The sequence below is a fragment of the Aureobasidium namibiae genome (genome assembly GCF_000721765.1).
Source record: "Aureobasidium namibiae CBS 147.97 unplaced genomic scaffold scaffold_8, whole genome shotgun sequence".
NCBI classification, from domain to species: Eukaryota; Fungi; Ascomycota; class Dothideomycetes; order Dothideales; family Saccotheciaceae; genus Aureobasidium; species Aureobasidium namibiae.
Window position 1 is genome coordinate 787,951 of NW_013581201.1, and position 24,867 is coordinate 812,817.

Sequence of the window (24,867 nt, forward strand, 5' to 3'; positions counted from 1 at the left end):
GACAGAGGGCCACCCATGGGAAGAGCCCAGACAATGAGACTGCTGGACATGTACCATGACTAGGAGCGTCGGCGAGAAGAGCGAAAACAGTAGTGAATTGGTGGTACTGTTCGAGAACTGGGTAAGCCAAGGAAGGCAGGACGTTTAACAAGACAAGAGGCTTGCATGAGACGATCACGTGCAGTAGCCAAGATGCGGAGAGAGCAGGGCTGTGCAACGACTGGCGCACGTCCCCAGCGCATCTTCCTATCAAGTTGCACAAAGGTTTCGAGAAACAAAACAAAACCCATCGAGATGCGATTATGTCCCGGGTCGTTTTGGATGCATACTTAGTCTGACAACTACTGTGCCTTTTGATAGTGAGCATATGTATCTGGACGCTGTGGGAGAAGGAGGAAGATTGCAGACTTTAGCATACGGGGAGGGACTGGCGCACGTGTTTGTCGACGGGCTCGAGCATTGTAGGCATCTGGTGGGGCACGGGATATTGATGGCAAATGGCCACTATCTTATCGCGATGTGGCACGTATCCTATGCATGAATGAGTAGAAGACTGGTCGTGAGGGAGGAGGACTGTCGCTTGACCATGTAGCAAGAGGAAGCCGAGGAAAAGAGACGGCCCCTTGCCCCGAATGGTTCACGATGTCGGGGAAGTGACGGCGATTGCTTTTACAGAGGCTGGAACATTCGGAGCCAATCGACGTGCCTTGAGCGCGATTTCTTCAGACTTCATGACCAAGATGCGCCTTCGCACCAACCGCCGTTCCTTCTGCTTTGAACAAGCAATGCAAACTGACGACCAATAACACGCAATATGAGTGATCCTACGCCACAGCAAAAGGCCAACCTGGCGCGCATTCGGTACCCAACGCCATCATCTGTGACAGGCCCCAGCGAAAGGCTAATTTGAGTGCTCCTCGGCAGTGACAACCAACGACGATCGCGCGCCCGTCGCAAGGAATATCTGCAAGAGCTCGAGGCAAAGTACCGCTCATGTGAGGCTGTCGGCGCAGAAGCCTCGCAAGAGATCCAGGCCGCTGCCCGTAAAGTCCTCGACGAGAACAAACGCCTGCGCCGCCTACTACGACAACAAGGCTTCAGCGATGCCGACATTGACGGTCCCGAACACGACGAGTATGCCTCGTCTCCCTCGGCTGCTGAGATACTGAACGTCATGCTGGTCACTCCCAAGATGTGTCGACCATCCTCCACCTCGGCCTGTGGCGGTAGCCGCGCATGCAAGACCGAGGACGACGACGACCATGACGACGGCGGTATGGATATGGACTCGAGACGACAGAGCACTGTGTCGAATGCCGCCACTCCAGCGTCACTTGCTGCTAGACAGCAGAAGCAGCTTCGACCCATCGCTCTGGCTCCTGCGCCTGCACCTGCACCTGCCCTTGCCCCGGCCGTCAACCCTCGGGCCCACGAGCATCAAGCGCCACCTAAGCAACTCACTAAGCAGCAGCAGCAGCAGCAGCAGCAGCATAACCAACCACAGTCGGCCCAACAACAGTTCTACATGTCGGCCCCACCTTCACACACCTCTGCACCGTTGGCACCTCAGCATAACCTCCACGCGTCACCTGGAACGTTCGTCCAAGACTATCCCATCTACGCACCGCAACCTTTTGGCCACTCCGTGCCCCAATCTCAGCTACTGGACTGGGACATGGCCGCCGCCGAAGCTATGCCACAGTCCGGTGGCTACCCGCCTCAAGGACAGTACGCCTCACCCACATCCAACTTTCAGCAATCATACGCATCGCCTATAAACTCCAACGCCGCTGCCTACAATGGTCAAGACAACACATCCTCTTGCTTTGCTGCTGCAGGTGCAATTCGCGCTTTGCACGAAGACGCAGGTGATGAGGTCGAATCCGCACTTGGCTGCCGCGCTGGCGGCAACGAGTGTCGGGTTGACAACACCATGGTCTTTGATCTCATGGACCATTATGCCGGCGTCCGAGCCCAACAAGGTGGTATGTGAAAAAGAGTGGCACGAAAAATAATGAACCGTACACACTAAAAACTACATACCGATACCCTACGATTTCACGTATATACATAGAGACTACAAATATCACGCTCATGCTTTTTTTTTCATCGGAGTAAGAGGCATGCATGCATCTTGATTGTTTCAATCACTTAAGCTCGAGTTTTTAGATCACTTGCAGACCGGCCCACCGGATGCAGAACCCTCTTGGTTTCTCTGTCTCACCCGATGCGTGCCAGACCAACATTCAACCATCGACCCACCTCTCGATTATTCAACGTGTGGACCTGACGATGACATCTTCAACATGTAGAGCTCAAGCCAGACGATGCCTCATTCCAACTCTTCGATGTCATGATCAAAGTCCGAGATCAAAGATGATGCGGGTGGGTCTGTCTTTGAACCATGTCGCTTCCAATCGTTCTTGGTCATGTGCCATTTCTCGCCCACATCGTAACGATCCACGATACCAAGACCCTGACAGTCTTCCTCGTCTTCATTGCTCAAAACGCTTGTCGGCGACTCGATGAAGTCGTACGGCACTTGCTCTTCGCCCTTCAGCCATTGAGACTCATCATCAAGTTTCCGTCTGGCGTCTAGTCTGCGTTGGATCTTGATCTTGAGCCCTGCATCCCCATTCCTTTCTATCTCTTTCCAAAAGCCATCGGTGAAGAGCGATCGCACCCAGTCCATCGAAACGGCATGCCGTGTCTGCCAGTTCCTCACGTGGCCGTATTGGCGCAGGCTCATGCGTAGTTCGGTGTGTTTCCGCTCTGCAAGCTCCGTGGGGCCAGGCCATCGGCTTGTCCTTGCGCCGTACGGGAATATAAATGGCTCGAGGATACCATAGAATTCGCCGCCCAACACAAGAGTTTGCCATTGGAAGCCTAGTTCGGCAATGCGTGTGTCCATGTAGAATGGCTCTGGTGGCGCTTCCGCGAGGATGCCCTCTTCTGGATAATCGCCACGGACATCCCAGAATGCATGCATGACCTCATGAACCAACGCAATAGCGCATACTAGACTGTACCTGAGTCTTGCCGATTCGCCGTCAGTGCCTGGTGTCCACTGGATTGCAAAGCTGGCTGGCGACACACCTCTGCAGAGTATATCAATAAATCTACTCGCCAAGTAAAGCTTTGTAGTCCTGAACTGTGGCATGCCAACGAGTGGTGGATCTACTGGCATCCAATGTAGCCTCGTCATACCTGCGATAAACGGGTATATCTTGGACTCGAGCAGTTGCCATGTGGTCCTGAGAACCAAGTCGTCTAGGGCGGCACGGGTGGCTAGTTCCTTCATAGAACTCAAACTGTCCGGCACACGAAACCAATTGGGATTGCTTTCCGGTCTTAAATACTTTGGGTCGATCGTACCGTAGTTCGCTTGATCGAGGATCGCAGAGAGATAGTAGATCGATGTATTGCACTATAAGAGGCGTGAAGCAAGTCGGAGTGTCGGTCGCAATGCATCTAAGTCCATGGTCGCCAGATCCTTCTGCGACCATCTTCCTCGTTGAAAAAGGGGATGTATCTCATCATCCGAACAGTTTCTAAAGGACAGATCAATCGACGCATCGTGTAAATTTATGTAACCGCGAAGTTTGAGCTCTTCCAAGCCGATCTGGGTAAGTAGGGGATCATTGTTCATCCAGGCTGGTCGTTTGAGTTGATCGGACGTTGCAGGCGCCATACTGCTTCGCGATGTCTGATTGACAATGACGATCTGAATGAGCTGCCTCGAAGAAGGCAGTAACAACTCGGGCCATCTTGATCAAACTGTATACTCGGTGCACGACCGTCGTGATAATGGCAGACCCGGATCCGGTAAGAAGATAAGTCGAAGACAAAGAGGGCGACCGATAGACCTCTTTGCAACGCTTTGCTAGTCAAAGGACATCTGGAAAACTGCTTTGACGGCTGGAGGAGGAGGGCATTGTGACGTATGCAAGCTACATTCCTCGATCTCGCAACCGTATTCATCTTCCCAGATCACTCGGACGTTCGCTAGCTTTGACGCCCCAACCATTCTCCAACAATTGCTTGACCTGTTCGAGTTCGAGATTCATGGTCTCAGGAAAGTATCTCCATACCCAGATGTAACCCATGAGGCACACAAATACGTACACAAGAAAAGTGGCACTGGGTCCAAGCGTATGGATCATAGGCAGGAAAGTTGCTCCCACGATAAAGTTGCTGGTCCAGTTTGTTGCGGTGGCCAGCCCAGAGCCCATACTTCGCACGGAAAGGCTGAAGAGTTCGCTTTGTTGCCACGGAACACAGCCCAATCCACTGGCATAAGCAGCGACATAAAAGATGAGTGCGAACAGAAGGAACAGAGACCAAGAGTTGGAGGCATCAACAGATGTAATAGACGACAGTGTTTTCGAATCTGTAAGAGACGCGTCGATATGCATGAACGCAAGAGCGCAGCTAGCAAGTCCAAGTATCATGAACGGAATGGAGTAGAGTAGTATGCGACGTCGCCCAACTCTATCGATGATTGCAAACGCCAGCAGGGTGAACACGAAGTTGGAAACCGAAATGCAGAGCGATGTGCCAATCGGTGAAGTGAATCCGACCATCGCGAAGATGGATGCGCTGAAGTACATCAACGAGTTGAATCCGGATAGTTGTTGCAGAGCTTGGAGTCCGGCAGCAATAGTCAGGGCACGTCGGTTGGCGGGCACGGTCATGAGCTCTTTGAACATGCTTCCACTGGCACTGAGCTGTTCTTCCTTGACTTCATGCTTCACTTGAGCAACGATATGATCGCAGTCATCATGACCGAGACGGGCGAAGACTGCAGTAGCCTCTTCGTCCCTGCCCTTTAGTACTAACCAGCGGGGTGACTCGGGCATGCCAACTAGCAGGGCCGCCTGAATGAGAGCAGGAACGCTTCCAAAACCAACAGACCACCGCCAGCGACCCATGACTGCCCAGCCAGCAACGTATGCTACGACCTGACCTCCAGTGATGAACAGACTTTGGACAGATACCAGTTGTCCTCTTCGATCTGCTGGGGAGATCTCTGCAATGTACAAGGGCACGACGGCACTAGCCGCGCCTACAGCAGCGCCAACAATCGATCGGCCAAGTATCATAGTCCATACATTGGTTGCAGCTGATTGAAACAGGGCGCCAAAAATGAACAATCCACAAGCAGCTGCAATGACCGGGCGGCGACCTAGAACATCCGCAAAATGTCCAGCCAGAGGTGACGCAACTAACGCCAGTAGAGATGTACTGCTTGTTATGGCTGACAAGTCGAAGGTGGATAACGGGCGTCCTAGATCTTCATGTATCGAGACAAGAGTAGAACTTATCACACCAGTACTGTACGAGGGCTCAGCAAATACTCGACATGACTCTGGAGCCTATTCGCACTCACTCATAACCGAAGAGTAGGCCACTGAGTCCTGCACTCAAAGTCAACAGCCATATCAGGCGACGGGCTTTCTGTTTGGGTACTCCTGAGCGAGCGGTCGTGTCGTCGTCATGTTCATCAACAATCAGCGGCTGTTGAGAGTCGTCGCCTGTGATATCACGCATATGTTCAAGTTAAATAATTTGATTGTGAGGAACTTGGAAGGGGTGATGGTTCAGGATGGGTTACGATCGTTGGATGGATTACGGTTTGTCCATGAACGAGCACTGGGTTGGCTGCTCAATGTCAGAAGCCGCCAAAGACCGAGGCCCGGATTCGCGGAAGGTGGCTTGTGATCGACTCTTCAGCCTCCAGGGTCCGACGATCACACCTTAATTTATAGCATCATCCATCACAAGGAACGACCACACCAACATGGTACATCGGTAACTATTGACGGTTCGCATTTTACATTCATGGTGAATTCCCACTGGCTAGCTATCCACCCCAATAATCTCATCATCCACTTTCCTATCTGCCAATACCGAAGCTGGAGCAAATCTCCACAACCTCGCTTCCATCTTGACAAGTCTCTGCTTCCTACCAATCTGTCCCGCCGTGGCCTCAACTAACTATACAGTCTTGATTGGCCTTCGTACTAAACGAGGCGGCTCTTTGTCTGACATCGGATGATGCAGGCACCCAATACGACTCGCCATACTCGCAGTCTATTTGGTCCCTAACGCTGTGGGAGATGTACTCGGTAGATACCGAGATCTTGTCTCTCCTAAGGCGTGGTCACGTTTTCTCAAACAGTTTGCTGTGCCATCGTGACATGGCAACTGTGCTACCGACTCATTTTCCCTCATCTCCTGGACCAGCAGGATGCACTGACGGCACGCCAGGGCTGGGTCCTTGGTGAGGCGCAGCGTGGTGTTGACGCGGAGTCATCTGGTTGTGGTTATATCCCTGGTTCGACATGGCACGGTGCTGCATGGGGTAGCCGTGCTGACCCTGCGGACCACCTGGGTATTGACCCTGGGGGAAGTTCCTCATCTGCTGCACTGTGAATGTGTTAGATATTGACGTGGGAACCTTTTCGGATAGAATCTTACTCTGTCCTGGGTGCTGCTGCTGCTGCTGCATCATCATGGGTCCGGCGGGTGGCATTTGCATGTACATCTGGCCAGGGTGTCCTTGCTGGGAGCCCTGTTGGCTCATGGGATGTCCCCGTCCGAACCCGGGACCGGGCTGAGCAGCAGGGTGGCCAGGGAAGTGAGGCTGCACATGACCAGGAACTGGTGAGGCGTACATGGGCACCTGCTGAGCCATTGCTCCATTCATGAATGGTCCATTAGACGATTGCTGAACCATCATGTGACCACCCATGGGAGGACCCTGCGGACTACCAAATTGCTGAGGTCGCATCATACCGTAGGGAGGCATACCAGGGAAGTGCTGCATCTGGGGGTGCATTGGTGGGCCATAAGCCATCGCATGAGGCAGGCGAGGAGATGGCTGAACAGAAGGAGTGTTCGAACCATACTGCATGCGGTGTTCGTCGTAATGTTGACCAGGGTGATGAGGTTGAGGAGGATAGAAGCGAGGAGTGTGGTTAGCGGGAGGGCCGTTTTGCAGATGAGGAGGGAGTTGATGAGAGTGGGCCATGACACTGTTGGAAGGAGTGTGCATCTGTGGGATAACAACGACTGGACTCTGTGCAAACATGTCACGGTATGTCTTTTCTTTGTTGGCATCGGCGACTTCCCATGTTGGCGGAGTACGGAAAGGCTGGGGGATGCCTCCGTTGGGGGCAAATGTTTCGGTCTTACCCTCAGCCGCAGTAGTCTCCAGCATGTACTTGACGGGGTTGAAAGCATCTTTCAGAGGAGTACGTTCAGACAAGGGCTTCTCACTCTTACGAGCGAAGAATTTGGCGGGCGACGAAGCAGAGATGCTGGGACGCTTGGCAGTAGGCTGAGGGCTTGTCTTGGTGGGCGATGTGGGGGTGAAAGTGCTTGCTGAAGGATTGGGCCTGAACTCGATGGCCTTGACGTTCAGTCTGGCGGAAGCAGTTGTGGGGCTGACAATGTCGCGAGAGGCAGGACCAGTGGGGGGAGAACGAATCTCGGGTGGAGGAATGGGAGCGGGAATCTGCATGTTGGCCATAGGAGCTCTGTACTGCTGAGTCTGTCTTGGTGGACCGCCATGAGACAGGTTAGGTCCACGTGAGGGCATGGGTTGATTCTGGCGCATACCCTGAGCCATGCGCTGTCTTTGACTCAACGGAGAGCCGGGTTCGTTCGCGGCTTCGGCACGCTTCGCAGGTTGACTTGCTTGCGGTGCTTGGACAGTCTCAGACGAAGGGGCTTCAGGCTTCGGAGGTGCGACACGAGCAGGGCTGGCTTCAGCGGAGGTAACCTTTGACTCCTTCTCTCGCGCCTGCAACTCAGCCTTTGTGACGATCAAGTTCTGCTTCTCCTTCGTTTTGGCTAGAATAGGCACAAGATCTTCGGGCACGCGAGAGTAGAGCTTGAAGTTTTCGGCAAACTTCTTGAGGTCGTTCAACTTGACGGACTTTTCTTGACGAGCACTAGCGCGTTGACGCTCTTGCACAACACGTTGATGTTGCTGGACGCGAAGCTTCTCATTGTTAGAGAATTGCTTGAACGAGTCCAACACCTTGCGCTCGACACCTTCGGTAGCACCTTTGCCAGCGTTGATCGAGGGTATCGGTTTTGAGGCAGGTGTTGCAGCAGCGGCAGCAGCCTGAGCGGGCTTGACAGCAATGTCTGATGCTTCTGCAGCGGAAGCTGTCACGGTGGGCAACGAAGGAGCGGGTGCTGCTTCTGGGATTTCGGTCGGTCCCTGCAATTTCTGCTCTTGTTGCTTGGACGAGGCAGCTTGACTGTCCGAATTGGTGACCTGTGGTGGGCTAGGACGTGCGACCGAGACAATGGCTGGGTCGAAGGGAGCTCCTGGCACGGTGGGCTGACTTGTAATTGGTCTTCTTGATGGCGGAACATAAGCGTTGGGTGCACCTTGCTTGAGGAGCGAGGTAATGTTAGTCTCGCGACGGACACCACTGTATCTGCGACAAAATGTCAGTCACATGCCACAGGACCAAATCACATGCACGACTTACTTCTCTTCCTCGTCGAGGCCACCATCCTTCTCGGCATTCATACGGCGCTCCTCAGCGACATGGGAGTTCACAGGAGCACTACGGTTGATCTCATCAGCGATTCTATCGGCCTCGGCTGCTCTGCGTCTGTAATCTGGGTCGGATCTGTCGATGGTCGTGGTGTAAATGTTCTCGTCGTAGTCGCTTCTGACGTTGTAGAGAGCTTCGTTGGCAGCGAACTGATCCCACTCTCCTGGGCGTGAGTTGTCTTCGAGCGACATGTCGATGGCGGTATCTGCGCTGGGCTGCCAGCGCTGGAGCTCACGCTCGCGGATGTTGAGGTTGCCAGAGATCTCGACGTCGGTGCGGAAGGAAGGAGCATTGGCTTGTTGGACCCTTGTTTCGGAAGCGGCCAGGTATAGATTACTGACCGAAAGGTCCACGATATCTTGCAGGCCGAAGGTCATGACGTGATCTTGTCCCTCTCCAACGTACTCGTCGGAGTGATCAGTGGTGCCGTTAATTTGCTGGCTCGTCTTCTTGGCGAATCTGAGAGTGACACGAGGATCGGCAGATTCGATGGAAGCAGTAGAGAAGACACCGGTAACCTGATCTCCATTCTTGAGGAAGATAGCAACTTCCATGCCCTACAGCATATGTCAAGGTTAGCTGAAGTGACCGACATGAGTTGGTGGGTAGTCTGTACGGTGTAGTTTGCAAGCAAGAACAGAAGCCTGTCTGAAGCATGCTTGCCTGTTGTGCCATTCTCTTGTTGGGGTTTGGGTTGCGAGGGTCTGGAGGTGCCGTTCGCTAGGCCGTTGGGAGCAGGCGTGGACGCATTGGAGCGTTGTGTGATGGGGTTAGTGCCCTGGGACCATGCCTTGGAAACGGGCGATTTCCTGTTAAAGAAGAGTCAGAGGCTGTCGGGGAACGGCATGATATAGCATGCTTGACGTACCTCGAAGCGGGATCCACGGGGCTTGCGAGCTGCTTGCGAGAACCGTCCAACGACTTTCCGAGCGAATTTGTCTTGAATTGCTGTTTCGAGGAGCTCGGGTTTGGCTGGCTCGCAGCAGGCGTGTTTGCACCGTTCATGGCGGAGGATTGAGCGGACATTGTCGACTCGGTCAGGGGACGGACAGGGGACTTTGGGTCGGGATGTTGGAGCTCGCACGCGCAACCAGAACAACCGAATGCCTGATAACGTAGTCGGGACTCGCGTTGTCGCGTGCTGGTCTAGTGCAGCAGCGAAGTGAAGTCCAGTAACAGGTCGGCGAGTAGCCCGACAACTGATTAGTTGATTAAGGACAGACTGCGGATACAGCTGGGATAGATGTCGTGTTTCACCCAACTGCGATGGGGAGCTTGGCGGCGGCCGCTCGGAAGACGATCCGACCCAAGGGTAGGGCTGAACGGTTCGCGCGGGCTTTTGGTTCGAGAGAGGATGTATCACCTAGATGGCCTGCCGGTCTCGCAGTGTTAATAGCCCTGCCAGCTGAGGAAGCAATGAGGCAAGATCGGGCAGGAGCAGAATAGCAGCAATCGAGTGCCGGTGGGAACGACAAGAATCTGGCGGCTTGTGTCGCCAGCGTCGGGCTGGTCGATTGGCACGTGAAGATGGCCAGACACTTTGGAACAGCTGCTGAGGAAGCCGCGTGCCTTAGCGACGGCCAACACCCTGGTCTGGACTGCAGAGCAGACATCTAACGGTTTTCTGCAAGGACAAGCTGTACAAGGACAGAAAGATGATGGCTACCTTGCCTGTTCTGACCACTGACTGAATCTGCCAAAACCTTACAAATGTGGCGCGTACCGAGTAGATAGAAACACAGGTCGCTGATCGAGGCCTCGACTCGGCCAAGAAGCTTCAAGGTGGAGAGAAGACAAGAGCTTCTGATTAATTATGCAACAGCATTCAAACATGATATCGGGCGAAACATCGTCTACTCTGTTCCGTGCGAGGAGATCTGTTTGGCGTGCTCTTTGTTCTTTTGCGTTGTTTGCCTGACCTTGTCGCATTGCTGCCCTGTCTGTCGTTGATCCAAGGCGCCACGCTCAAGCGCAATCCCCTTCTTTGAGCAGCAGCCCCTTTAGCCGCCGCGTTCCCAAGCAGCATCCGCCATCTACCGTCGACCTACTGTCAAGTGTCAAACGCCATGGCCAGCGAGGACCCGAGTCTTAGGAGCAGCTCTGGCTCTGGCTCTCGATCGTCTGCCGCCCGCTCTTCGGTCCGCCAGTCGTCGCAGCCCCAGCAGCTGTCGACCATCGAGAAGAGCGTCACACACCTGCTCGTCGCGACCAAGCAGCTGCTCGAGACCTTGACACAATGGTCCCGCAACGCTGCCAGCGAAAGCGAGGTCTCGGACGTCTACGTGCGTCTGGGCTATGAGTTCAACATCGCCTGTCGCGCCTTCAACGGCATCGGTGTCGACACGCAGGACCTTGGCCCTGTCCCCGACCTTTTGCGCGCCATCCTCGAGGAAACCCTTAGCCAGGAAGCCAGCCAGCAGAGTCTCGACCGCTTCCTCCCCCGCATCCGCGACATCATCATCAACCTTCTGCATGGTCTTAAGAAGAAGCAGCAGCGGTTGCGCCAGCGCACCAGCAGTGGCAGTCAGAGCTCTAGACAGGCCAGCGCTGCAGAGTCGGCCGCTGACGACCTCCTCGCTCGCCAGTCTGCCAGTCGAACTCAGTCTCAGCGCGTCGCCAACGAACCTCCTGGTCATGATCTCCCTCCACGCTCGGCCTCGATTCAGGGTGGCAGGTCGTCACCGAGAAAGGAAAGCTTCACCCCTGCTGCCTCGATACATCATGTTCGCGACCAGAGTCGCGATACCACAAACTCCGACACCTCGTCAATGTCGAGCGGCGCCATGCAGAATATTCCCGTTATTGCCCCATATCCTCAGGAGGACACGATGCCTGCTCAGCCGCCAGCACAGTACGGCAACGAACCTGCTCCAGTAGCCTACCAGCAAGAATCTCCACGACCGCCCTATACCGAACACAACCTACCTCTGCCTCCCCCACCTCCGCCTCCGAAACAACAAGATGCACTGGCTGCTTTGCAACGAGGCGGAGAGCTCGAGAGAAGGGCTTCGAGACGTTTCTCGGCCTACCAGATTTCAAAGCATCTGGGCTCTAGCAATGGTGTGCCCATGATGCCTGTGGCTCAGCACAGCCCAATTCCCAACCGAGGACAAGACACACGCGAGTCGATGAAAGCTGTCCGCACCCGTAGCTTCCTTCACAACAGGCAGAAATCAGGCCAGAAAAACGCTCAAGACTCGCCCAGCAGGAGAGAACGGTTGGAAGAGCTGAGAAATGCAGAGACGATAGACACAGATGTGGCCGAGCTACCAGCGACCGCGGGTTTGGAGAGTGCTAGTCCCATGCCCAAGACACCCGAGGACAAACTGGGAGCTTATCCGTTCCCTGCGCAACAATCACCTGAAGAGATGGACATGGGTGCCACTGTTAACGGGCCGGTTCCCGAGACGATCATCGAGCGGAGCTCTGAAGATCCAGCTGGTGGAGAGTTGCAGCGTCGCAGGTCTAGGATACAGCGGCAGACTACTCCTCCTACAGCTGCTGAAAAGACCTCGTCTCAACAACAATTTGTGCCCGAATCCTCACCACAGCCTGGCAAGGAGTTGACCCTTTTCCTCCAGTACAAGAGCAAGATCAAGAAGTTTGTGCTGCCTGATGGCGGCGATCTGTCTATAGCCAGGCTTCAGCTTGCTTTCATCGAAAAGTTTGCCTGGAACACACACAACAACGGCAACGATCTTCCCGAAATCTACTTGCAAGATCCAGTATCGGGAGTTCGCCACGAGTTGGAAGATCTGGCTGACGTCAAGGATCGTTCTGTACTCGTACTCAATGTCGAACAATTGGACGAAGTCAAGAAGCACTTTGATGACAGCATCGGAGGCATCAAAAGCATGATCGAGGGCCTCAAAGCCGCTGTGGATGATCAGCAATCTGCTATCCATCGGGTGTCAGAGCGACAACAAGAAGCTGCTAAGGAAATGGCCACATTGGCGACGGCGCCTCCACACGCTCAGATACCCAATGCGACACCTCCACCTCTCCAGACAGCAACTTCCAAAGGTACGCCTGCTCAACTTACAGAAGTACAATCACTCCGTCGCGAGCTTGCTGTTGTCCGCCAGACCTATACATCCTTCGTCGATGACATCAACTCTTCCATGTCTACTATTAGGACCAAGGCTGCCACAGTCAAGTCCGCTGCGAACAAGGCACGCATCCCTTCTATGCCTGCGGGCTCTGGCCGAACATATGTCAATGGTGGCAAGAAGTCGCTATCAGATGACAGTGAGAAGCTTGTCACCCAAGTGGACGATCTGCAAGACACTGTGGAAGACCTTCGCAAAGATGTCGTCCAACGCGGAGTCCGGCCTCTACCTCGCCAGCTGGATGTTGTCAGCAAAGACATTTCCACTGCGACATCCGGCCTCAAGAAGCTGCAAGAGTTCCTCAAGCGCGAGAAGCCCATCTGGACCAAGATATGGGAGAAGGAGTTGCAAGTCGTTTGCGAGGACAGAGATTTGCTAACCATGCAAGAAGAGCTATGTATCGACCTGGAAGACGACCTCGAGAAAGCGGCTGAAACGTTCGCACTCGTCGAGCAAGCCACCAGACAACAAAACCTGCAGAACACACCTCGCGCATCATCTCGCACGCTCAACCCTGTGGGACTTGATCGTGGTGGCGACCCAGCAAAAGCCCGCACAGGCGTTTTGGGCGAGGTGCGCGCCCTCCAACCAAACCACGAATCTCGTCTCGAGGCCATCGAGCGCGCCGAGAAAGCCCGCCAGCGCGAGCTGGAGGAAAGACGCGACGGCGAATTTCAGAAGGAACTCAGCAGTTTTGTCGAGGAAGGGAAGCTGAAAAAGAGCGGCGGTGTTGAAGAGGCGGAGCGCTTGCGCAAAATCAAGGATGAGAGGAGTCGGAAGGAGAACTTCGAGCTGCTGCAACAGAGGGAAAGGGATAGAGCTGCGAAGAGAGCTGCCGATGCTGCTGCCAAAGCCGCTGCTAGGGCTGAAGAGGCTGCAGTCGAATCAGAAGCCACCAACGAAGTCACAGAAGCTGCTGCCGAGGATACGATGGTACAGAGCACTGTACAGCCATCCGAGCCCACTGAGAACGACGATGCGAATAACACCGCAGGGGAATCTGCAAAACCTGATGCCCAATCATCACTCGATGTGCCATCTGCAGATGGCACAGTAGATTTCGATGAACCAAGTCCAGCAGTCGAGTTCGTGGATGCACGAGAAATCCCACCCACGCCTGCTGCAGAGTAGAAATCATGGTTTGACCTTTTTGGATAGCATATAGTACCTTGTTTGGTTTGTTGTCGAACAAGGGTAATCATCACATTGTTTCTTGCTCTCTCTGATGAGAAGCTTCTGCATACCTTCTCTGGATCCTGCTTATCGTTGTGATATCTCTGTGCATTTCTCTAGCTGTTATGGATGTGTGGGCTGTGTAGGAAGTATGATACTGGCCAAGTGATGTAGAAGTGCTTGCTGAGCCCCTGCTATGCCTTCAAACCGGTGGATCTGTGTGCTGTTTGCTATCAAAAGGCATAGTGTAATCCAGTCTCATGAGAGTGTCCGAAGAAGTCACTTCATCTTCTCAATCTCTCTCCGTATCACTAGGACAGTCAATGAGTAGTGCATCACTCTAAGCACTGTAGAGCAAAGCAGTACGTGAGGAGAAAGCAAAGGCACGAATTATCACGGGCACACAACGACACAACAAGCAGGTTTGCAGAGCGGTTTCTTGATTTCACACTCTATATAAACTCCCGAAGGAGAGCAGCGAGGCTACTCCGCGAGGGGAGGCGCCTGGGAGGAGGTGGAGGAGGGGGGAGGAACCCGGCAACGACCAACCAACCCTGTCTATACGCAACACAACAATCAGTCAAGAAGAACGTGCAACAGAGAGAGATTTCGGTCACTTACCCGAGACCCGGCCTTCTAGGGGCGCGCGGGCTGGACGTACGGGGGAGGGGTGCTCACGAAGGGGCGCATGGGGAACTCAGGATTCCCCGTGCCTTCGTGCGTGAAGCACTTTGGGCCGCTCTGTTTGATGTACGTCAGCGAGTCGTGCGTAAGGTAAGCCGAGAGCACGAAGACTTACGATGGTGAGGGGGCTGGCCGGGTCCTTGTTGTTGTTGTTGTTGCTGCTGCTGTTGTTGTTGCTGCTGCCGCTGCCGAAGCAGGGGAGGTGGGAGAGGAGGGCGCGAAGAGAGAAAGACATTTTGATGTCGTTCGAAGAAGAGAAGAAAGCCATGGAAGGAGAACTGATTTATAGGTGCATGCTGCGCAGCCGCGATTAGTCGTCAAGTGCCTAGTCCTCGTTCGGGCGCGATCAACGAGACTCCAGTGAAGGTGAAGCTGTTGTTATATACCAATAAAAAGGCACGAACGAATTGGCGAATTGCTATTGTCCATTGAGAGCCTCTATCTATTGGGCCTTCTTGCCAATGGCTGCCTTGTCTGATCTGGAGATTATCTTGCTCAGTCGGTAGAACATATCAAAACCCATGAAGACTGCCAATGCTAGGTAGGGTACGTAGAGCTTTCCAAGTTCAATTTTCTCGTTGTTTGAGTAGCCACTCCAGCTGAGATAGTCGGCAATGCAAGTCAATGTGGTGAGTCCAGCCTCCAGGGCGAAGACGAGAAGATGTAGCGGTACTTTGGGATCGTCACGCAGAAGAGCTGGTACGGCCCAGAAGCTCAGAGGAACATGGTACAGAGCCTCAATCCAGATGTAGGTATCAAACCAGGCGCTGATAAAGGTTAATCGATTGTTTATGGTCATGGCAATTGTGTATGCTCACGGTGGAGATGAGAAGAATTGGTCTCTGTAGGTTGTGATGTACCAGGCTCTGAGATTTGTCATGAATGCGGGTTTCAAGGCTGATGGGTACAATGGTGTAAGGTCGACACCTAGCGTTCATGTCAGATACATCAATCTCTACATGTATAGCCAAAGAATTGTTGCTGTGCGGGCAGAAAAGGAGAGGCTCTTACAAAACATGATTGGGATGTGTGTCAGGAAGAAGATCAGATAGATCAGATCATGCTTGCGGTTCCAGATAGGTAAAGCCATTGTGACAGTCTAAGGATTGTTTGGACGAGAAGAGATTAGATCAGATCAACGTTGACTCTTGACGTTGGTCGAGAGGAAGGAGCGATGCGACGTCGCGAAATATTCTCATGTGCAAGAGCTACGGAAATAACAATGCATTGACCAGCCGTTCATGCAGGGCCAGCTCTAACATCAGCTCCTCAGATGCAGAGTTTGCTGGGGTAAGGACTTACGATCTTTGCTCAATGGATTGACTAGAGAGAGCGTTCAGCCTGTTGGAACAGAACAAGCTACAGGCTTGCAGAGGCTGATGTGATTCATACATCCGATTGCCTGATCGGACGGGAGGACGACGGATCAGCAGCTACACGAGCAAGTCTGGTCGAGCAAGGGCGACTGGCCAAGATCGCTTTGAAGCAGCATGAATGACAAAGCTGTGGAGTCATCGGTGACTGTGCACTTACTCATTATCCCTGGATGACTGGACCTTGGAAATTTTCTTCCTATGACGAGTACTCACTGTGTCCAACGAAAGGCCCATACACTCATTTCAGAGATCTGTGTGGATGAAAGTGGATCTGTATCAGTCCTTTTCGTTACCCCTCGACGATAACTCTGGACGCGTTGCTTCAAGGACACCTTCAACTATAGGCACTCGCAGCGGAAGGTACATCCAGAATCTTCTGCAAGTCGCCAGCTACTGTCATCAGCTACTATCACCAGTCGCTCCTGCCAGCGACTCCCGCCAGCTGCTCTCACCGGTCACTGTCGCGCCCGGCTGGCGACTCAAAGACCGTGCAAAATTCGGGGTACTCGAGGACTGCAGCGATGATACTGCTGTCCAGGCCGCACAACGGTCGACAGTGACACCCAAGCAACAAATCTTACTCGCGCATCGGTGGAAGAGCTGCTTGAGCGACTGCAACATACCGAACGTTTCCACCCAATATTACGATTATGGTCCCTTCATGCGCCACACAGAACCCGTCGAACGACGGTGATGGCAATCAGTGACAACAGCGAATCGAGTGCTCAAAGGTCTTGTCGTCTTACGCCAAACACTGGCGTCGTGCTGGCGTCTTGCAGCCAACATATATATTCGACCAAAGTTGGGACCCTCCCAGCGGCAACTCGGGCACCGTTTGGTCACCAAAGGGACGCCTTTGGTCTAGTGGTTGGGAAGCTCCAAATAAAATACCGAACCTTTGCCACGTTCAGTAATACGCGAACCAAACACGTTGTATGAAGGCAACTAGGGGAGGATTTTCCTGTATTTCCAGTTTTTTGCCAACCTGGTCTATCGTAAACACTACCCCTTCTTTTTGAAGTATCCGCATCATACATGCATCGTCGTCGGTGTCGTGTGTGCGGTAGTGTTGACCTTCTGGAGCCTGGTTTTCCGAAAGCGAGGGTCAAGGTTCGAAACGCAGCCCGTCCATCTTTATATATGCACCTTTCTTGAGCCGCCTTTTTATATCGACTTGATCGCTACAACATCTGACACTCAGTTATATGTAACCACTTACAGAATACTGCCCTGTCAAAGCTGGAACATTCCCTTGGAAATTATGGAGCCAAATATGCCAATTTTGAGTGTACATATACGCTCAACTTCTGCAGGCTTCGGCTTCGGCTTCTCAAGCTTCTGGCAATACACCTGGAGAAAAATCAACAACTATGTAGATGGACAATGGCAAGAGTGTCACTGGACGGAAACAAATTCTCAACAACACCATGACTGGATTGTCCTCTTGAGAAATTCTGGAATTCGACCGCCGAACTTTTGGTGTACATATATGTTCAGGCTTGAGCTTCGGCTTTCCACAATTTTGCGACACACCTTGGGAGAACAACGACGACTATCTAGAGGGACAAAACATGCTTCTTGTTCACCCAAGCATTACGCATTCTCCGCATGTGTCAAAGGTGTGGAGTAAAGATCTCTGTCTGCTGTAGACCCTTGCTCGCTGTCAAGTCTTGAAGCTATATATTAAAGGTAAGTTTGGGTACCCCCCTAGGCCAAGAATCGGGTTGTGTTCGGTAGTTTAGCGGTTTAGAACGCCCAACATGTAAGTCCCCGCCTAGCTTTGCTAGGAGGAGGGCAGCTTGGGAGATGCATCGGGTTCGATTCCCACCCTTACAACGAAGATTCCCTCTTTGGAGGTCATTCCCCTTCGGGGGTCTTGGGTCACTTTTTTGGTTCTCTTCTTCGGACCTTGCTGCCGACATGTCTCGTTCCTTCCCGACGCGTTCATTTCCTACGCCTCTCTCTCCTTTCTTTGACAACGCCGTCTCACACCTCGTCGTCGGTTCTCGCTACTCCATGTACCAGGTCAGCCATGGAGATGCACAATAGGTTCGACAAAAGAGACTGTTTTCATCGAGATCCAGATCACCGCAGCCTCTCTTTGGATAAAATCTTGAGTACGAAACTATTATAGCTTTCTGTAGCGAAGATGTCGGCCACGAGGAGTAGCGCTTTGGTCTCAAAGCAGACACTTTTCCACGCTTGATTTTGCTTTCGCCTTCGCAACGCTCATGTCTTGCATGTTTGTCGCGTCCATACCACGACCTGCTGCCCTCAACCCTCTACACAATCTCCCTCTTTCAAACCCAACCATTCAGCCCCACCAAACGTCACAGCCTACTGTTTCCTATCGGCAGAGAAACATCATTTAGCAGGAAAGTTGTCCCGATGAAGAAGTCGTTAAGGAGTTAGGTCTGAAAACTGGCATCATCGTGCACTAGATGCAATGGCCATGCTGATATCCTGACGTCTGTGATACTGACAACTTTTAGATGTTGTCATAACACGAATGAACCAATGGGGAGATTCTCCGATATGCGTAGGGACAGAAGCCGCGACCAGAAACGCTGGAGCTCGGCCGAACATCTTCCAAACTCCTTTCAGTCGCACCTGCACGCTGACAATCAGAGCGCTTGCTAAGCAAGTGCAGCTGACAGGGCATTCATCTCGAGCTCCTTCCCAAACAATGCTCAAGGATGCACTCAGCCGACAGAATCTTGCGTCGGAGATAACGGTTTCCCGATTAGGCCAACTACCTCCGTGTGGTATTCCTCCGACGGACCTACACCTCGCCGACTGATCGACGATATATGAGAGTGCACTGCTGCTGAGAGAGAGAAAAAGACACAACACAGACAATTTGGGTTCCAACGCACATCCTCACATCGTCGAAATGCCTTCCAACACCGCAGCATGGCAGCCCAAGCCCGGCGTTCGTCTTGAAATCAAAGATACACCCTACACATCTCCTCCTGCCGACTCCATTGTCATAAAGAATCACGCTATCGCCCTGAATCCCATCGACTTCAAGCTACAAGATATTGCTCTGTTCCCATTTCTCTCCTACCCGACAATCCTGGGCATGGACACTGCTGGTGAAGTGGTCGAAGTAGGGAGCGCACTCTCGTCCAGATTCAAGTTGGGCGACAGAGTACTGGCACTGGGTGGAGGTGTATCTGCCAACACGCCTTCTGGCTCGGCTTTCCAGAAGTACTCTGTTGTTCTCGCGAGTATGGTCACAAAGATCCCCGACAGCCTGTCCTATACCGATGCTTCTGTGATGCCCCTGGGCATTGCCACCAGTGCTTGCGGTCTCTTTCAAGAGGACCACCTCGCTCTGAAGTATCCTTCACACTCTCCTAAGCCCACTGGCCAAACACTACTGGTATGGGGCGGCTCGTCCAGCGTTGGTGTCAACGCTATCCAGCTGGCACTTGCCGCCGGCTACGAAGTCGTCACCACAGCCTCGCCCAAGAACTTCGAGCTTCTCCGTGATCTAGGTGCCAGCGAGACTATCGACTACAATCTTGACCCATCAACCCTGCTCGAGCAGCTCATCGTTGCCTTTAAGCACAGAACCCTGGCTGGCGTCCTGCACACTGCTGGAGATAGCAGTGGTCCCATCTCCGTGTGTGCAGACCTCTTCTCCACAATCGAGGGCAACAAATTCTTCACGACCAGCGTACCTCTGCCTGCAGATATACCTGCCGACTTCAAGCACAGTCGTATCTTCGCAAGCACGATCAAGGACAACGGCATTGCAGATGCAGTCTTTGGAGACTTTCTGCCTGGAGCAATCGCGGAGGGCAAGTACAAGCCAGCGCCTCGGGCTGAAGTTGTTGGGTCTGGATTGGAGTCTATACAACAGGGTCTGGACATTCTCAGAAAGGGTGTCTCTGCAAAGAAGCTTGTTGTCACTCTTGACTAGATAATACTTCCGATATGATATGCATCACTACTACTTCACTTGCTTGTCTTACCAGCAAACATCTTGTTTGTCTCACTGGATGTACTTGCCCATCTCTGGAGTTTGTGTATTTTCATAATGCGGCCCCGTCGCTCGATGCCAGTGCGTGTCCTTGTCGTCTCAATGACCCTCGTTCCTTTCAGGAGTAGCAAAAGATATTAGCGATTTCATGCTTAACGCAATGAGACATGAGGAATGAGAGGCGGCCGAAGCAAGCCCAACCGAGTAACGAAGAGAGGAAAATCAGCAACATGGTCTGGATCATAAGAAAGCGAAAAAAAAAGAGTAGTGCAGACAGAAGCAAATGAAGAAAACCCGACCTTTGGGTCCCATTGATAACTCCAGTTCCATGCCTCCACTTGCAGGAAGATGATAAAACGCCTTGAAGATGTATGCCAAGCCTTGAACCTCCCAATGTCATGAATTCGTGGATCTCGTTCAACCTTGGAACAGCAGACCAGCAGCATACTCAACGTTGCCATCAGTAGCATCCAAAGCAGCGATAGCTTCCTGTCTAGAGAATCCGAGACCAATCAACTGCTCAATCGCTGACTCAGGATGCTTGCTGCTCGGAGCAGCTTGTGTAGTCGCCGGTCTGGCAGGAGGAGCGGAGGCAGCAGGTGTAGGATGTACTGCAGGTCCACTGGTAGAGGGCTCGCCAATGGAACGACCTTGACCTTGGAAGTTGCTGTTGGGCTGTTGCGAAGAAGAACCAGCTTGAGTCACTGTGCCTGACTTTGTGCCAATCTCGGTACCGTTAGGACCTTTAATATGTTCCTCGTTCTGCAGGGCTTCTTCGAAGGATCTGGGGAGCTCAGACTCGGGCAAGAAATCAACTTCGTTGTCCTCGAAGACCAGCTTGTTGCGACGGAGGTCTATACAGCCTTGGTAGCGCTTGAGCATGTCCAGACCGAGAAGAAGATCAACATCCTTGCCCTCCATGACGGTGAAGGAGCAAGGCATGACAGCATTGCCAATCTTGATGTCGGCCGAATGCACACGACCAAGAATTTGGGCAGTACCAACACCACGAGCGATACCGGAGTAACGCTTATCAATCAAGCGCATGATGCCACAGTTTTCAGCGCAACTGGGAGACATGATGGTAGTCTGAGCACCTGAGTCGACAAAAGCCTTGAGCTTGTGGCCATTGACTTCACAGTTGATGTACAACATTGTCACACGACCGAAGACTGCATAAAGTTAGCGGACGTGGCGCGTTTTGCGAAGCAAATGTCTCTTTGTACCTTCAGGATTGTGTTCGTAGGCATACTCCAGGTTCTCCATGACACGGTCTTGACGAATGATCTCTTCAATCTTCTGCTGGGCCTCGATGTTGAAGGGGTCATCGTTGAGCAGCTGCATCTGTTCACGTCTCTCGCGCTCTCTAGATTCGGCTTGTTGGATGGAGCTGAGGTATAGTTCGCGGAAGCGGGCAGGGTCCGAGGCAGCGGCGGCCAGTTCGGGCCTCTCTTGGCTGACTTGTTGCATGGCCTGAGGGTTGCCCAACAACTGCAGACGCAGGGTCTCGATCTGGTCATTGCTGAAACGGCCTTGTTGCGGTGGCTGGGCGTGCTGGGGGCGAGGCTGCTGACGGGGCATGGTGTTGGTGTTCTGTTCGCGGACTAGCATATAGAGCATCTCCCCATTCTTGATTCCTGCCTGTTCGAGGGTTTTGTCGTCGCCAAGGACAGGAGCGCCGTTGAGGAAGAACTGGATCGAGGTGATGGGAAAGCCGGTGCCGTCGTGGACTTGGGTCTTGAGGGCGGCAAGAGTGGATGAATTGTCGGCGTCGAGTGGAAGAAACTCCTCGTCGAGAGCATGGCCCGGGGCATTTATTTGTATCGTGACTTGCACCCTGTGCGGAAGGGCATCAGCATGTGTGGTCGGAAACAGAACGTGTTACGGCACTCACATGGTTTCTGAGATGGGCGAGGCTGCCTTGCGTAGAGGCTAGAGGCGAGTGGGATGGGGTTATGCACGTCGCTGAAAGAGGTCGGAGATGGGCGAAACCAGTTGCTTCTGTGTTCTGGATCCGTTGCACTTGGATGAGTAATGACCGCAAGCTCGATAATACGTCAACCGTGATGGAAGCTTGTCGAAGCGACTTGGAAGCTTTGCGGAGCCAACGACGACCCGAAGTCTAGAGTTGGTAGGCTCAAACACGTGGAATAGACTGCACAAGCATTTATATCCTCTTATCACCTACTGACTCCTGCCTCATTTCCTGCTCCTGCTCCTGCTCCTGCGCCTGTTGGCGACTGTCAAAATCTGCATGCAGCATGCACGACGAGTCACTGGCAGATGGGCGGTCTGCCTTCCGCATCCAAAACCATGTAACCTTTGAAGCTATCAAGATGCACAATGCTCTCGACAAACAGTACAGTGTCCATCGAGATACCACATAAACCAGGCTTTCCTTGGATACATTTCGACAGCGAGGACGAAACCTCGTGGGAGAGGAGGGAGTGGCAGACGTTTGCACACGAGCATGCATCAAAGCCCCTCATCCGCCTTTGGTCGTGCCGCCGCAGACAGAGCCTGCGTTTTCTGGTCTTTTCTCAAGAGTCTGCTGCAAGGTAACGCAGTCCTCCTGCAAGATACAAACCTGCCAACCCATCTTGTTATGGCTCTTGTTTGCATCAGCCTTGATGACCTGGTCTCTGATGCCATAACCGTTTAGATCCCTTGCCAACGACTGGTCCATGCACTGCACCCAAACGTCACTGCTTCGTGTGTTGGCTTTCGACAAAGCACCTTCAGTAATCTGTAACCTCCAGGCTGTTTTGCCTGCTTTACCAATTCTTCGTCTCTGCCACTCTATTTCTGTGTCCTGAAACAAGCACGCCAGGGGTCTATTCTATTACATACTTGTTTCCTTGCCGATAATACCCATCCTGTCGACAAGCATGCCCCGCGATCTGGCTGCTATGATGCGAGGTGACGATGAGCCAAAGGACAAGATCTCTCGCGATATGGACAAGCAAGACCACCTCGCCGAAATCAAGCCTTACGTTCAAACTCTCACTGTCTCCGATGTCGACAGCGCTCTCAAACTGGAGGATGCCACGTTCCCTCCCGAGGAACGTGCAACCAGAGAAAAGGTATCTGTACTACCATCACTGCATTTCGTATCCCCTCCACCCTACACCAACACGTGACTATATTGCTCCTTCACCTCGTCCGAAACTGCCGTGCTCATCCTGGAGGAACTACCTGCATCTCCCACCAGTCTGCTCGAGACATATTTTGTTGACATTGCGACGTCATTACGAGACTACCAAAATTTCACGACTTCTCATGTGCCATGACCGGTCCTTCAAGATATGAGATCTGTCCAGTTACATAGCGTATTGCAACATGCAGAGAGGATCATGAAAAGCAGTTGTTAGACACATACCTTTGGGTGTGACTCTTGTCAGAGGCTACCACCGTCACAGCTAGGTGCCTGGCAGACCAGGGGGGCTGGGACTCACACGCTCGGTAGTGGTAGAGACATGTTTTATCTCTCTAAAGCCAACTTCACGTCTTCTTGCCCAAGATTGCTGGTCAGCAGATGCACCTAAAGGCTACCTATCTGCCTTGCCTGACGGAGAGACCTTGTTCATTCTTTTCTCTCCTTGCCGCTGTTCATCGGCTGAGGAACTCGATGCATAAACACAGTGCTCTGGCTAACACACAATGCGCAGTTCGAGTATCGCTTCACAAAATGCGGCGGACTCTGTCTTGGACTCTTCACCTCAGTCGACACTAGTGACCCATCCAACCCTCTTGCATCGGTCGAGACAGCTTCCAGTGCGCATCATGTGTACAGCGGGGCTCCAGCACGCAAGTCCGTCCTTCTTGCTCACTGCGTTGTGACCAAGACGACCAACCCCACCGTCATGGACGACGACATGGAAGTCCCTAGCGATTGGAAAACTTCCGGTGGTCTGACTGGCAACACTGGACACAGAGAAGAAGGTCGTACCGTTGCTGTGCACAGTCTGGCAGTGCTTCCATCTCTGCAGAATCGAGGGCTTGGTTCGACTTTGCTGAAGGCTTACATTCAGCGACTGGGCTACGTCCAAGCTGCCGACAGAGTAGCCTTGCTTGCACACGGTGAGCTTATCAAGTTCTACGAGAAACTGGGCTTCGAGAACAAAGGTCCCAGCAAGGCCACATTCGGCGGAGGCAACTGGGTTGACATGGCAAGTTACACAATGAACTGAATCGCTTTCGCATACTAACGAAGCGAACAGGTCTTGGAACTGAAGAACAATCAACAGTGATGATATCATGCTGAACTAATCAAGGACTTGACTGCAGAGCTATACAGGGGGCAAAATCGGAGCTCTTTGACCTCATCCCTCGGTCAGGGGATAGACTGCATGGGCTGTGGACGCACGCCTAGGCGCACAAGCATTGCTCATCAAACATAGGCTGGATATCGAAGCGTCGATGAGATAGTGCTCGACTGCGCTTGTCTTTAGTGGACTATAGCTATTGCAAGCACTTCATACTGATAGTGTGCCTAATCAGACTACGAAACTCAAGATCACAGTCTCCATCTTTCAGTCGTCTCATCTATGATCCTGCGAAACGACTTCTTCCATACGACGTGGAGGGGAACCATTTGTCACAGTGCGGCTTTGTACAGGCAAACCACCGCGGTCGTAGTTATGGGAAACAAGCCAATTGTGACTGCTCCACGTCTATAAACCAGGTTTTGAGGCGGTGTGATGCATGCATGTCGATCACACGGTCATGCATGTTGAGCATGGCTGCATGAGCGAAATCCTACGACTGGTCATTTTGAGGCTTGTGACCAGCTAGTAACCAGTCGCAGGTTGGCCGAAGCAATTCTCGAGGCAAGGGCAATTGTGAGCTGACATCTCCTCCCTGCTCTTCCGGTTGATAGATACTAAGAATAAATAACGTGACGCCTTTATGCCCATGAAATTGTTCGTGAGTACTGGCTGCTTGACTCGGGCATCCTC

The 24,867-nt window shown here is 52.8% G+C and overlaps 9 protein-coding genes across 9 annotated transcripts; 4 read left to right on the plus strand and 5 right to left on the minus strand.

The window, feature by feature from the left end:
• Positions 1-814: 814 nt before the first annotated feature.
• On the plus strand, positions 815-1,993 carry M436DRAFT_46233 (uncharacterized protein; the record flags this gene model as incomplete). Its single annotated transcript, XM_013572006.1, has 2 exons — positions 815-861; positions 925-1,993. 2 exons carry the CDS (start codon positions 815-817, stop codon positions 1,991-1,993), a joined length of 1,116 nt encoding a protein of 371 aa, XP_013427460.1.
• A 339-nt stretch (positions 1,994-2,332) lies between these two features.
• Positions 2,333-3,506, minus strand: M436DRAFT_63776 (uncharacterized protein; the record flags this gene model as incomplete). The annotated part of the gene is made up of 2 exons (XM_013572197.1): positions 2,333-3,098; positions 3,208-3,506. The coding sequence occupies 2 exons, from the start codon at positions 3,504-3,506 to the stop codon at positions 2,333-2,335; spliced, it is 1,065 nt and encodes a 354-aa protein (XP_013427651.1).
• A 471-nt stretch (positions 3,507-3,977) lies between these two features.
• Positions 3,978-5,550, minus strand: M436DRAFT_46045 (myo-inositol transporter Itr1; the record flags this gene model as incomplete). Its single annotated transcript, XM_013571970.1, has 2 exons — positions 3,978-5,334; positions 5,390-5,550. 2 exons carry the CDS (start codon positions 5,548-5,550, stop codon positions 3,978-3,980), a joined length of 1,518 nt encoding a protein of 505 aa, XP_013427424.1.
• A 670-nt stretch (positions 5,551-6,220) lies between these two features.
• Positions 6,221-9,605, minus strand: M436DRAFT_46411 (uncharacterized protein; the record flags this gene model as incomplete). Its single annotated transcript, XM_013572049.1, has 5 exons — positions 6,221-6,429; positions 6,481-8,456; positions 8,511-9,136; positions 9,196-9,388; positions 9,448-9,605. 5 exons carry the CDS (start codon positions 9,603-9,605, stop codon positions 6,221-6,223), a joined length of 3,162 nt encoding a protein of 1,053 aa, XP_013427503.1.
• Positions 9,606-10,645: 1,040 nt separating this feature from the next.
• On the plus strand, positions 10,646-13,819 carry M436DRAFT_46591 (AIP3-domain-containing protein; the record flags this gene model as incomplete). Its single annotated transcript, XM_013572083.1, has 1 exon — positions 10,646-13,819. The coding sequence occupies one exon, from the start codon at positions 10,646-10,648 to the stop codon at positions 13,817-13,819; it is 3,174 nt and encodes a 1,057-aa protein (XP_013427537.1).
• Positions 13,820-14,497: 678 nt separating this feature from the next.
• On the minus strand, positions 14,498-14,780 carry M436DRAFT_81870 (uncharacterized protein; the record flags this gene model as incomplete). Its single annotated transcript, XM_013572338.1, has 2 exons — positions 14,498-14,602; positions 14,661-14,780. The coding sequence occupies 2 exons, from the start codon at positions 14,778-14,780 to the stop codon at positions 14,498-14,500; spliced, it is 225 nt and encodes a 74-aa protein (XP_013427792.1).
• A 207-nt stretch (positions 14,781-14,987) lies between these two features.
• Positions 14,988-15,635, minus strand: M436DRAFT_72790 (uncharacterized protein; the record flags this gene model as incomplete). The annotated part of the gene is made up of 3 exons (XM_013572263.1): positions 14,988-15,312; positions 15,364-15,472; positions 15,557-15,635. The coding sequence occupies 3 exons, from the start codon at positions 15,633-15,635 to the stop codon at positions 14,988-14,990; spliced, it is 513 nt and encodes a 170-aa protein (XP_013427717.1).
• Positions 15,636-18,814: 3,179 nt separating this feature from the next.
• M436DRAFT_46670 (putative zinc-binding alcohol dehydrogenase domain-containing protein cipB) lies at positions 18,815-19,849 on the plus strand (the record flags this gene model as incomplete). Its single annotated transcript, XM_013572099.1, has 1 exon — positions 18,815-19,849. The coding sequence occupies one exon, from the start codon at positions 18,815-18,817 to the stop codon at positions 19,847-19,849; it is 1,035 nt and encodes a 344-aa protein (XP_013427553.1).
• Positions 19,850-22,863: 3,014 nt separating this feature from the next.
• On the plus strand, positions 22,864-24,099 carry M436DRAFT_46717 (acyl-CoA N-acyltransferase; the record flags this gene model as incomplete). The annotated part of the gene is made up of 2 exons (XM_013572107.1): positions 22,864-22,992; positions 23,578-24,099. 2 exons carry the CDS (start codon positions 22,864-22,866, stop codon positions 24,097-24,099), a joined length of 651 nt encoding a protein of 216 aa, XP_013427561.1.
• Between the last annotated feature and the right edge of the window lie 768 nt (positions 24,100-24,867).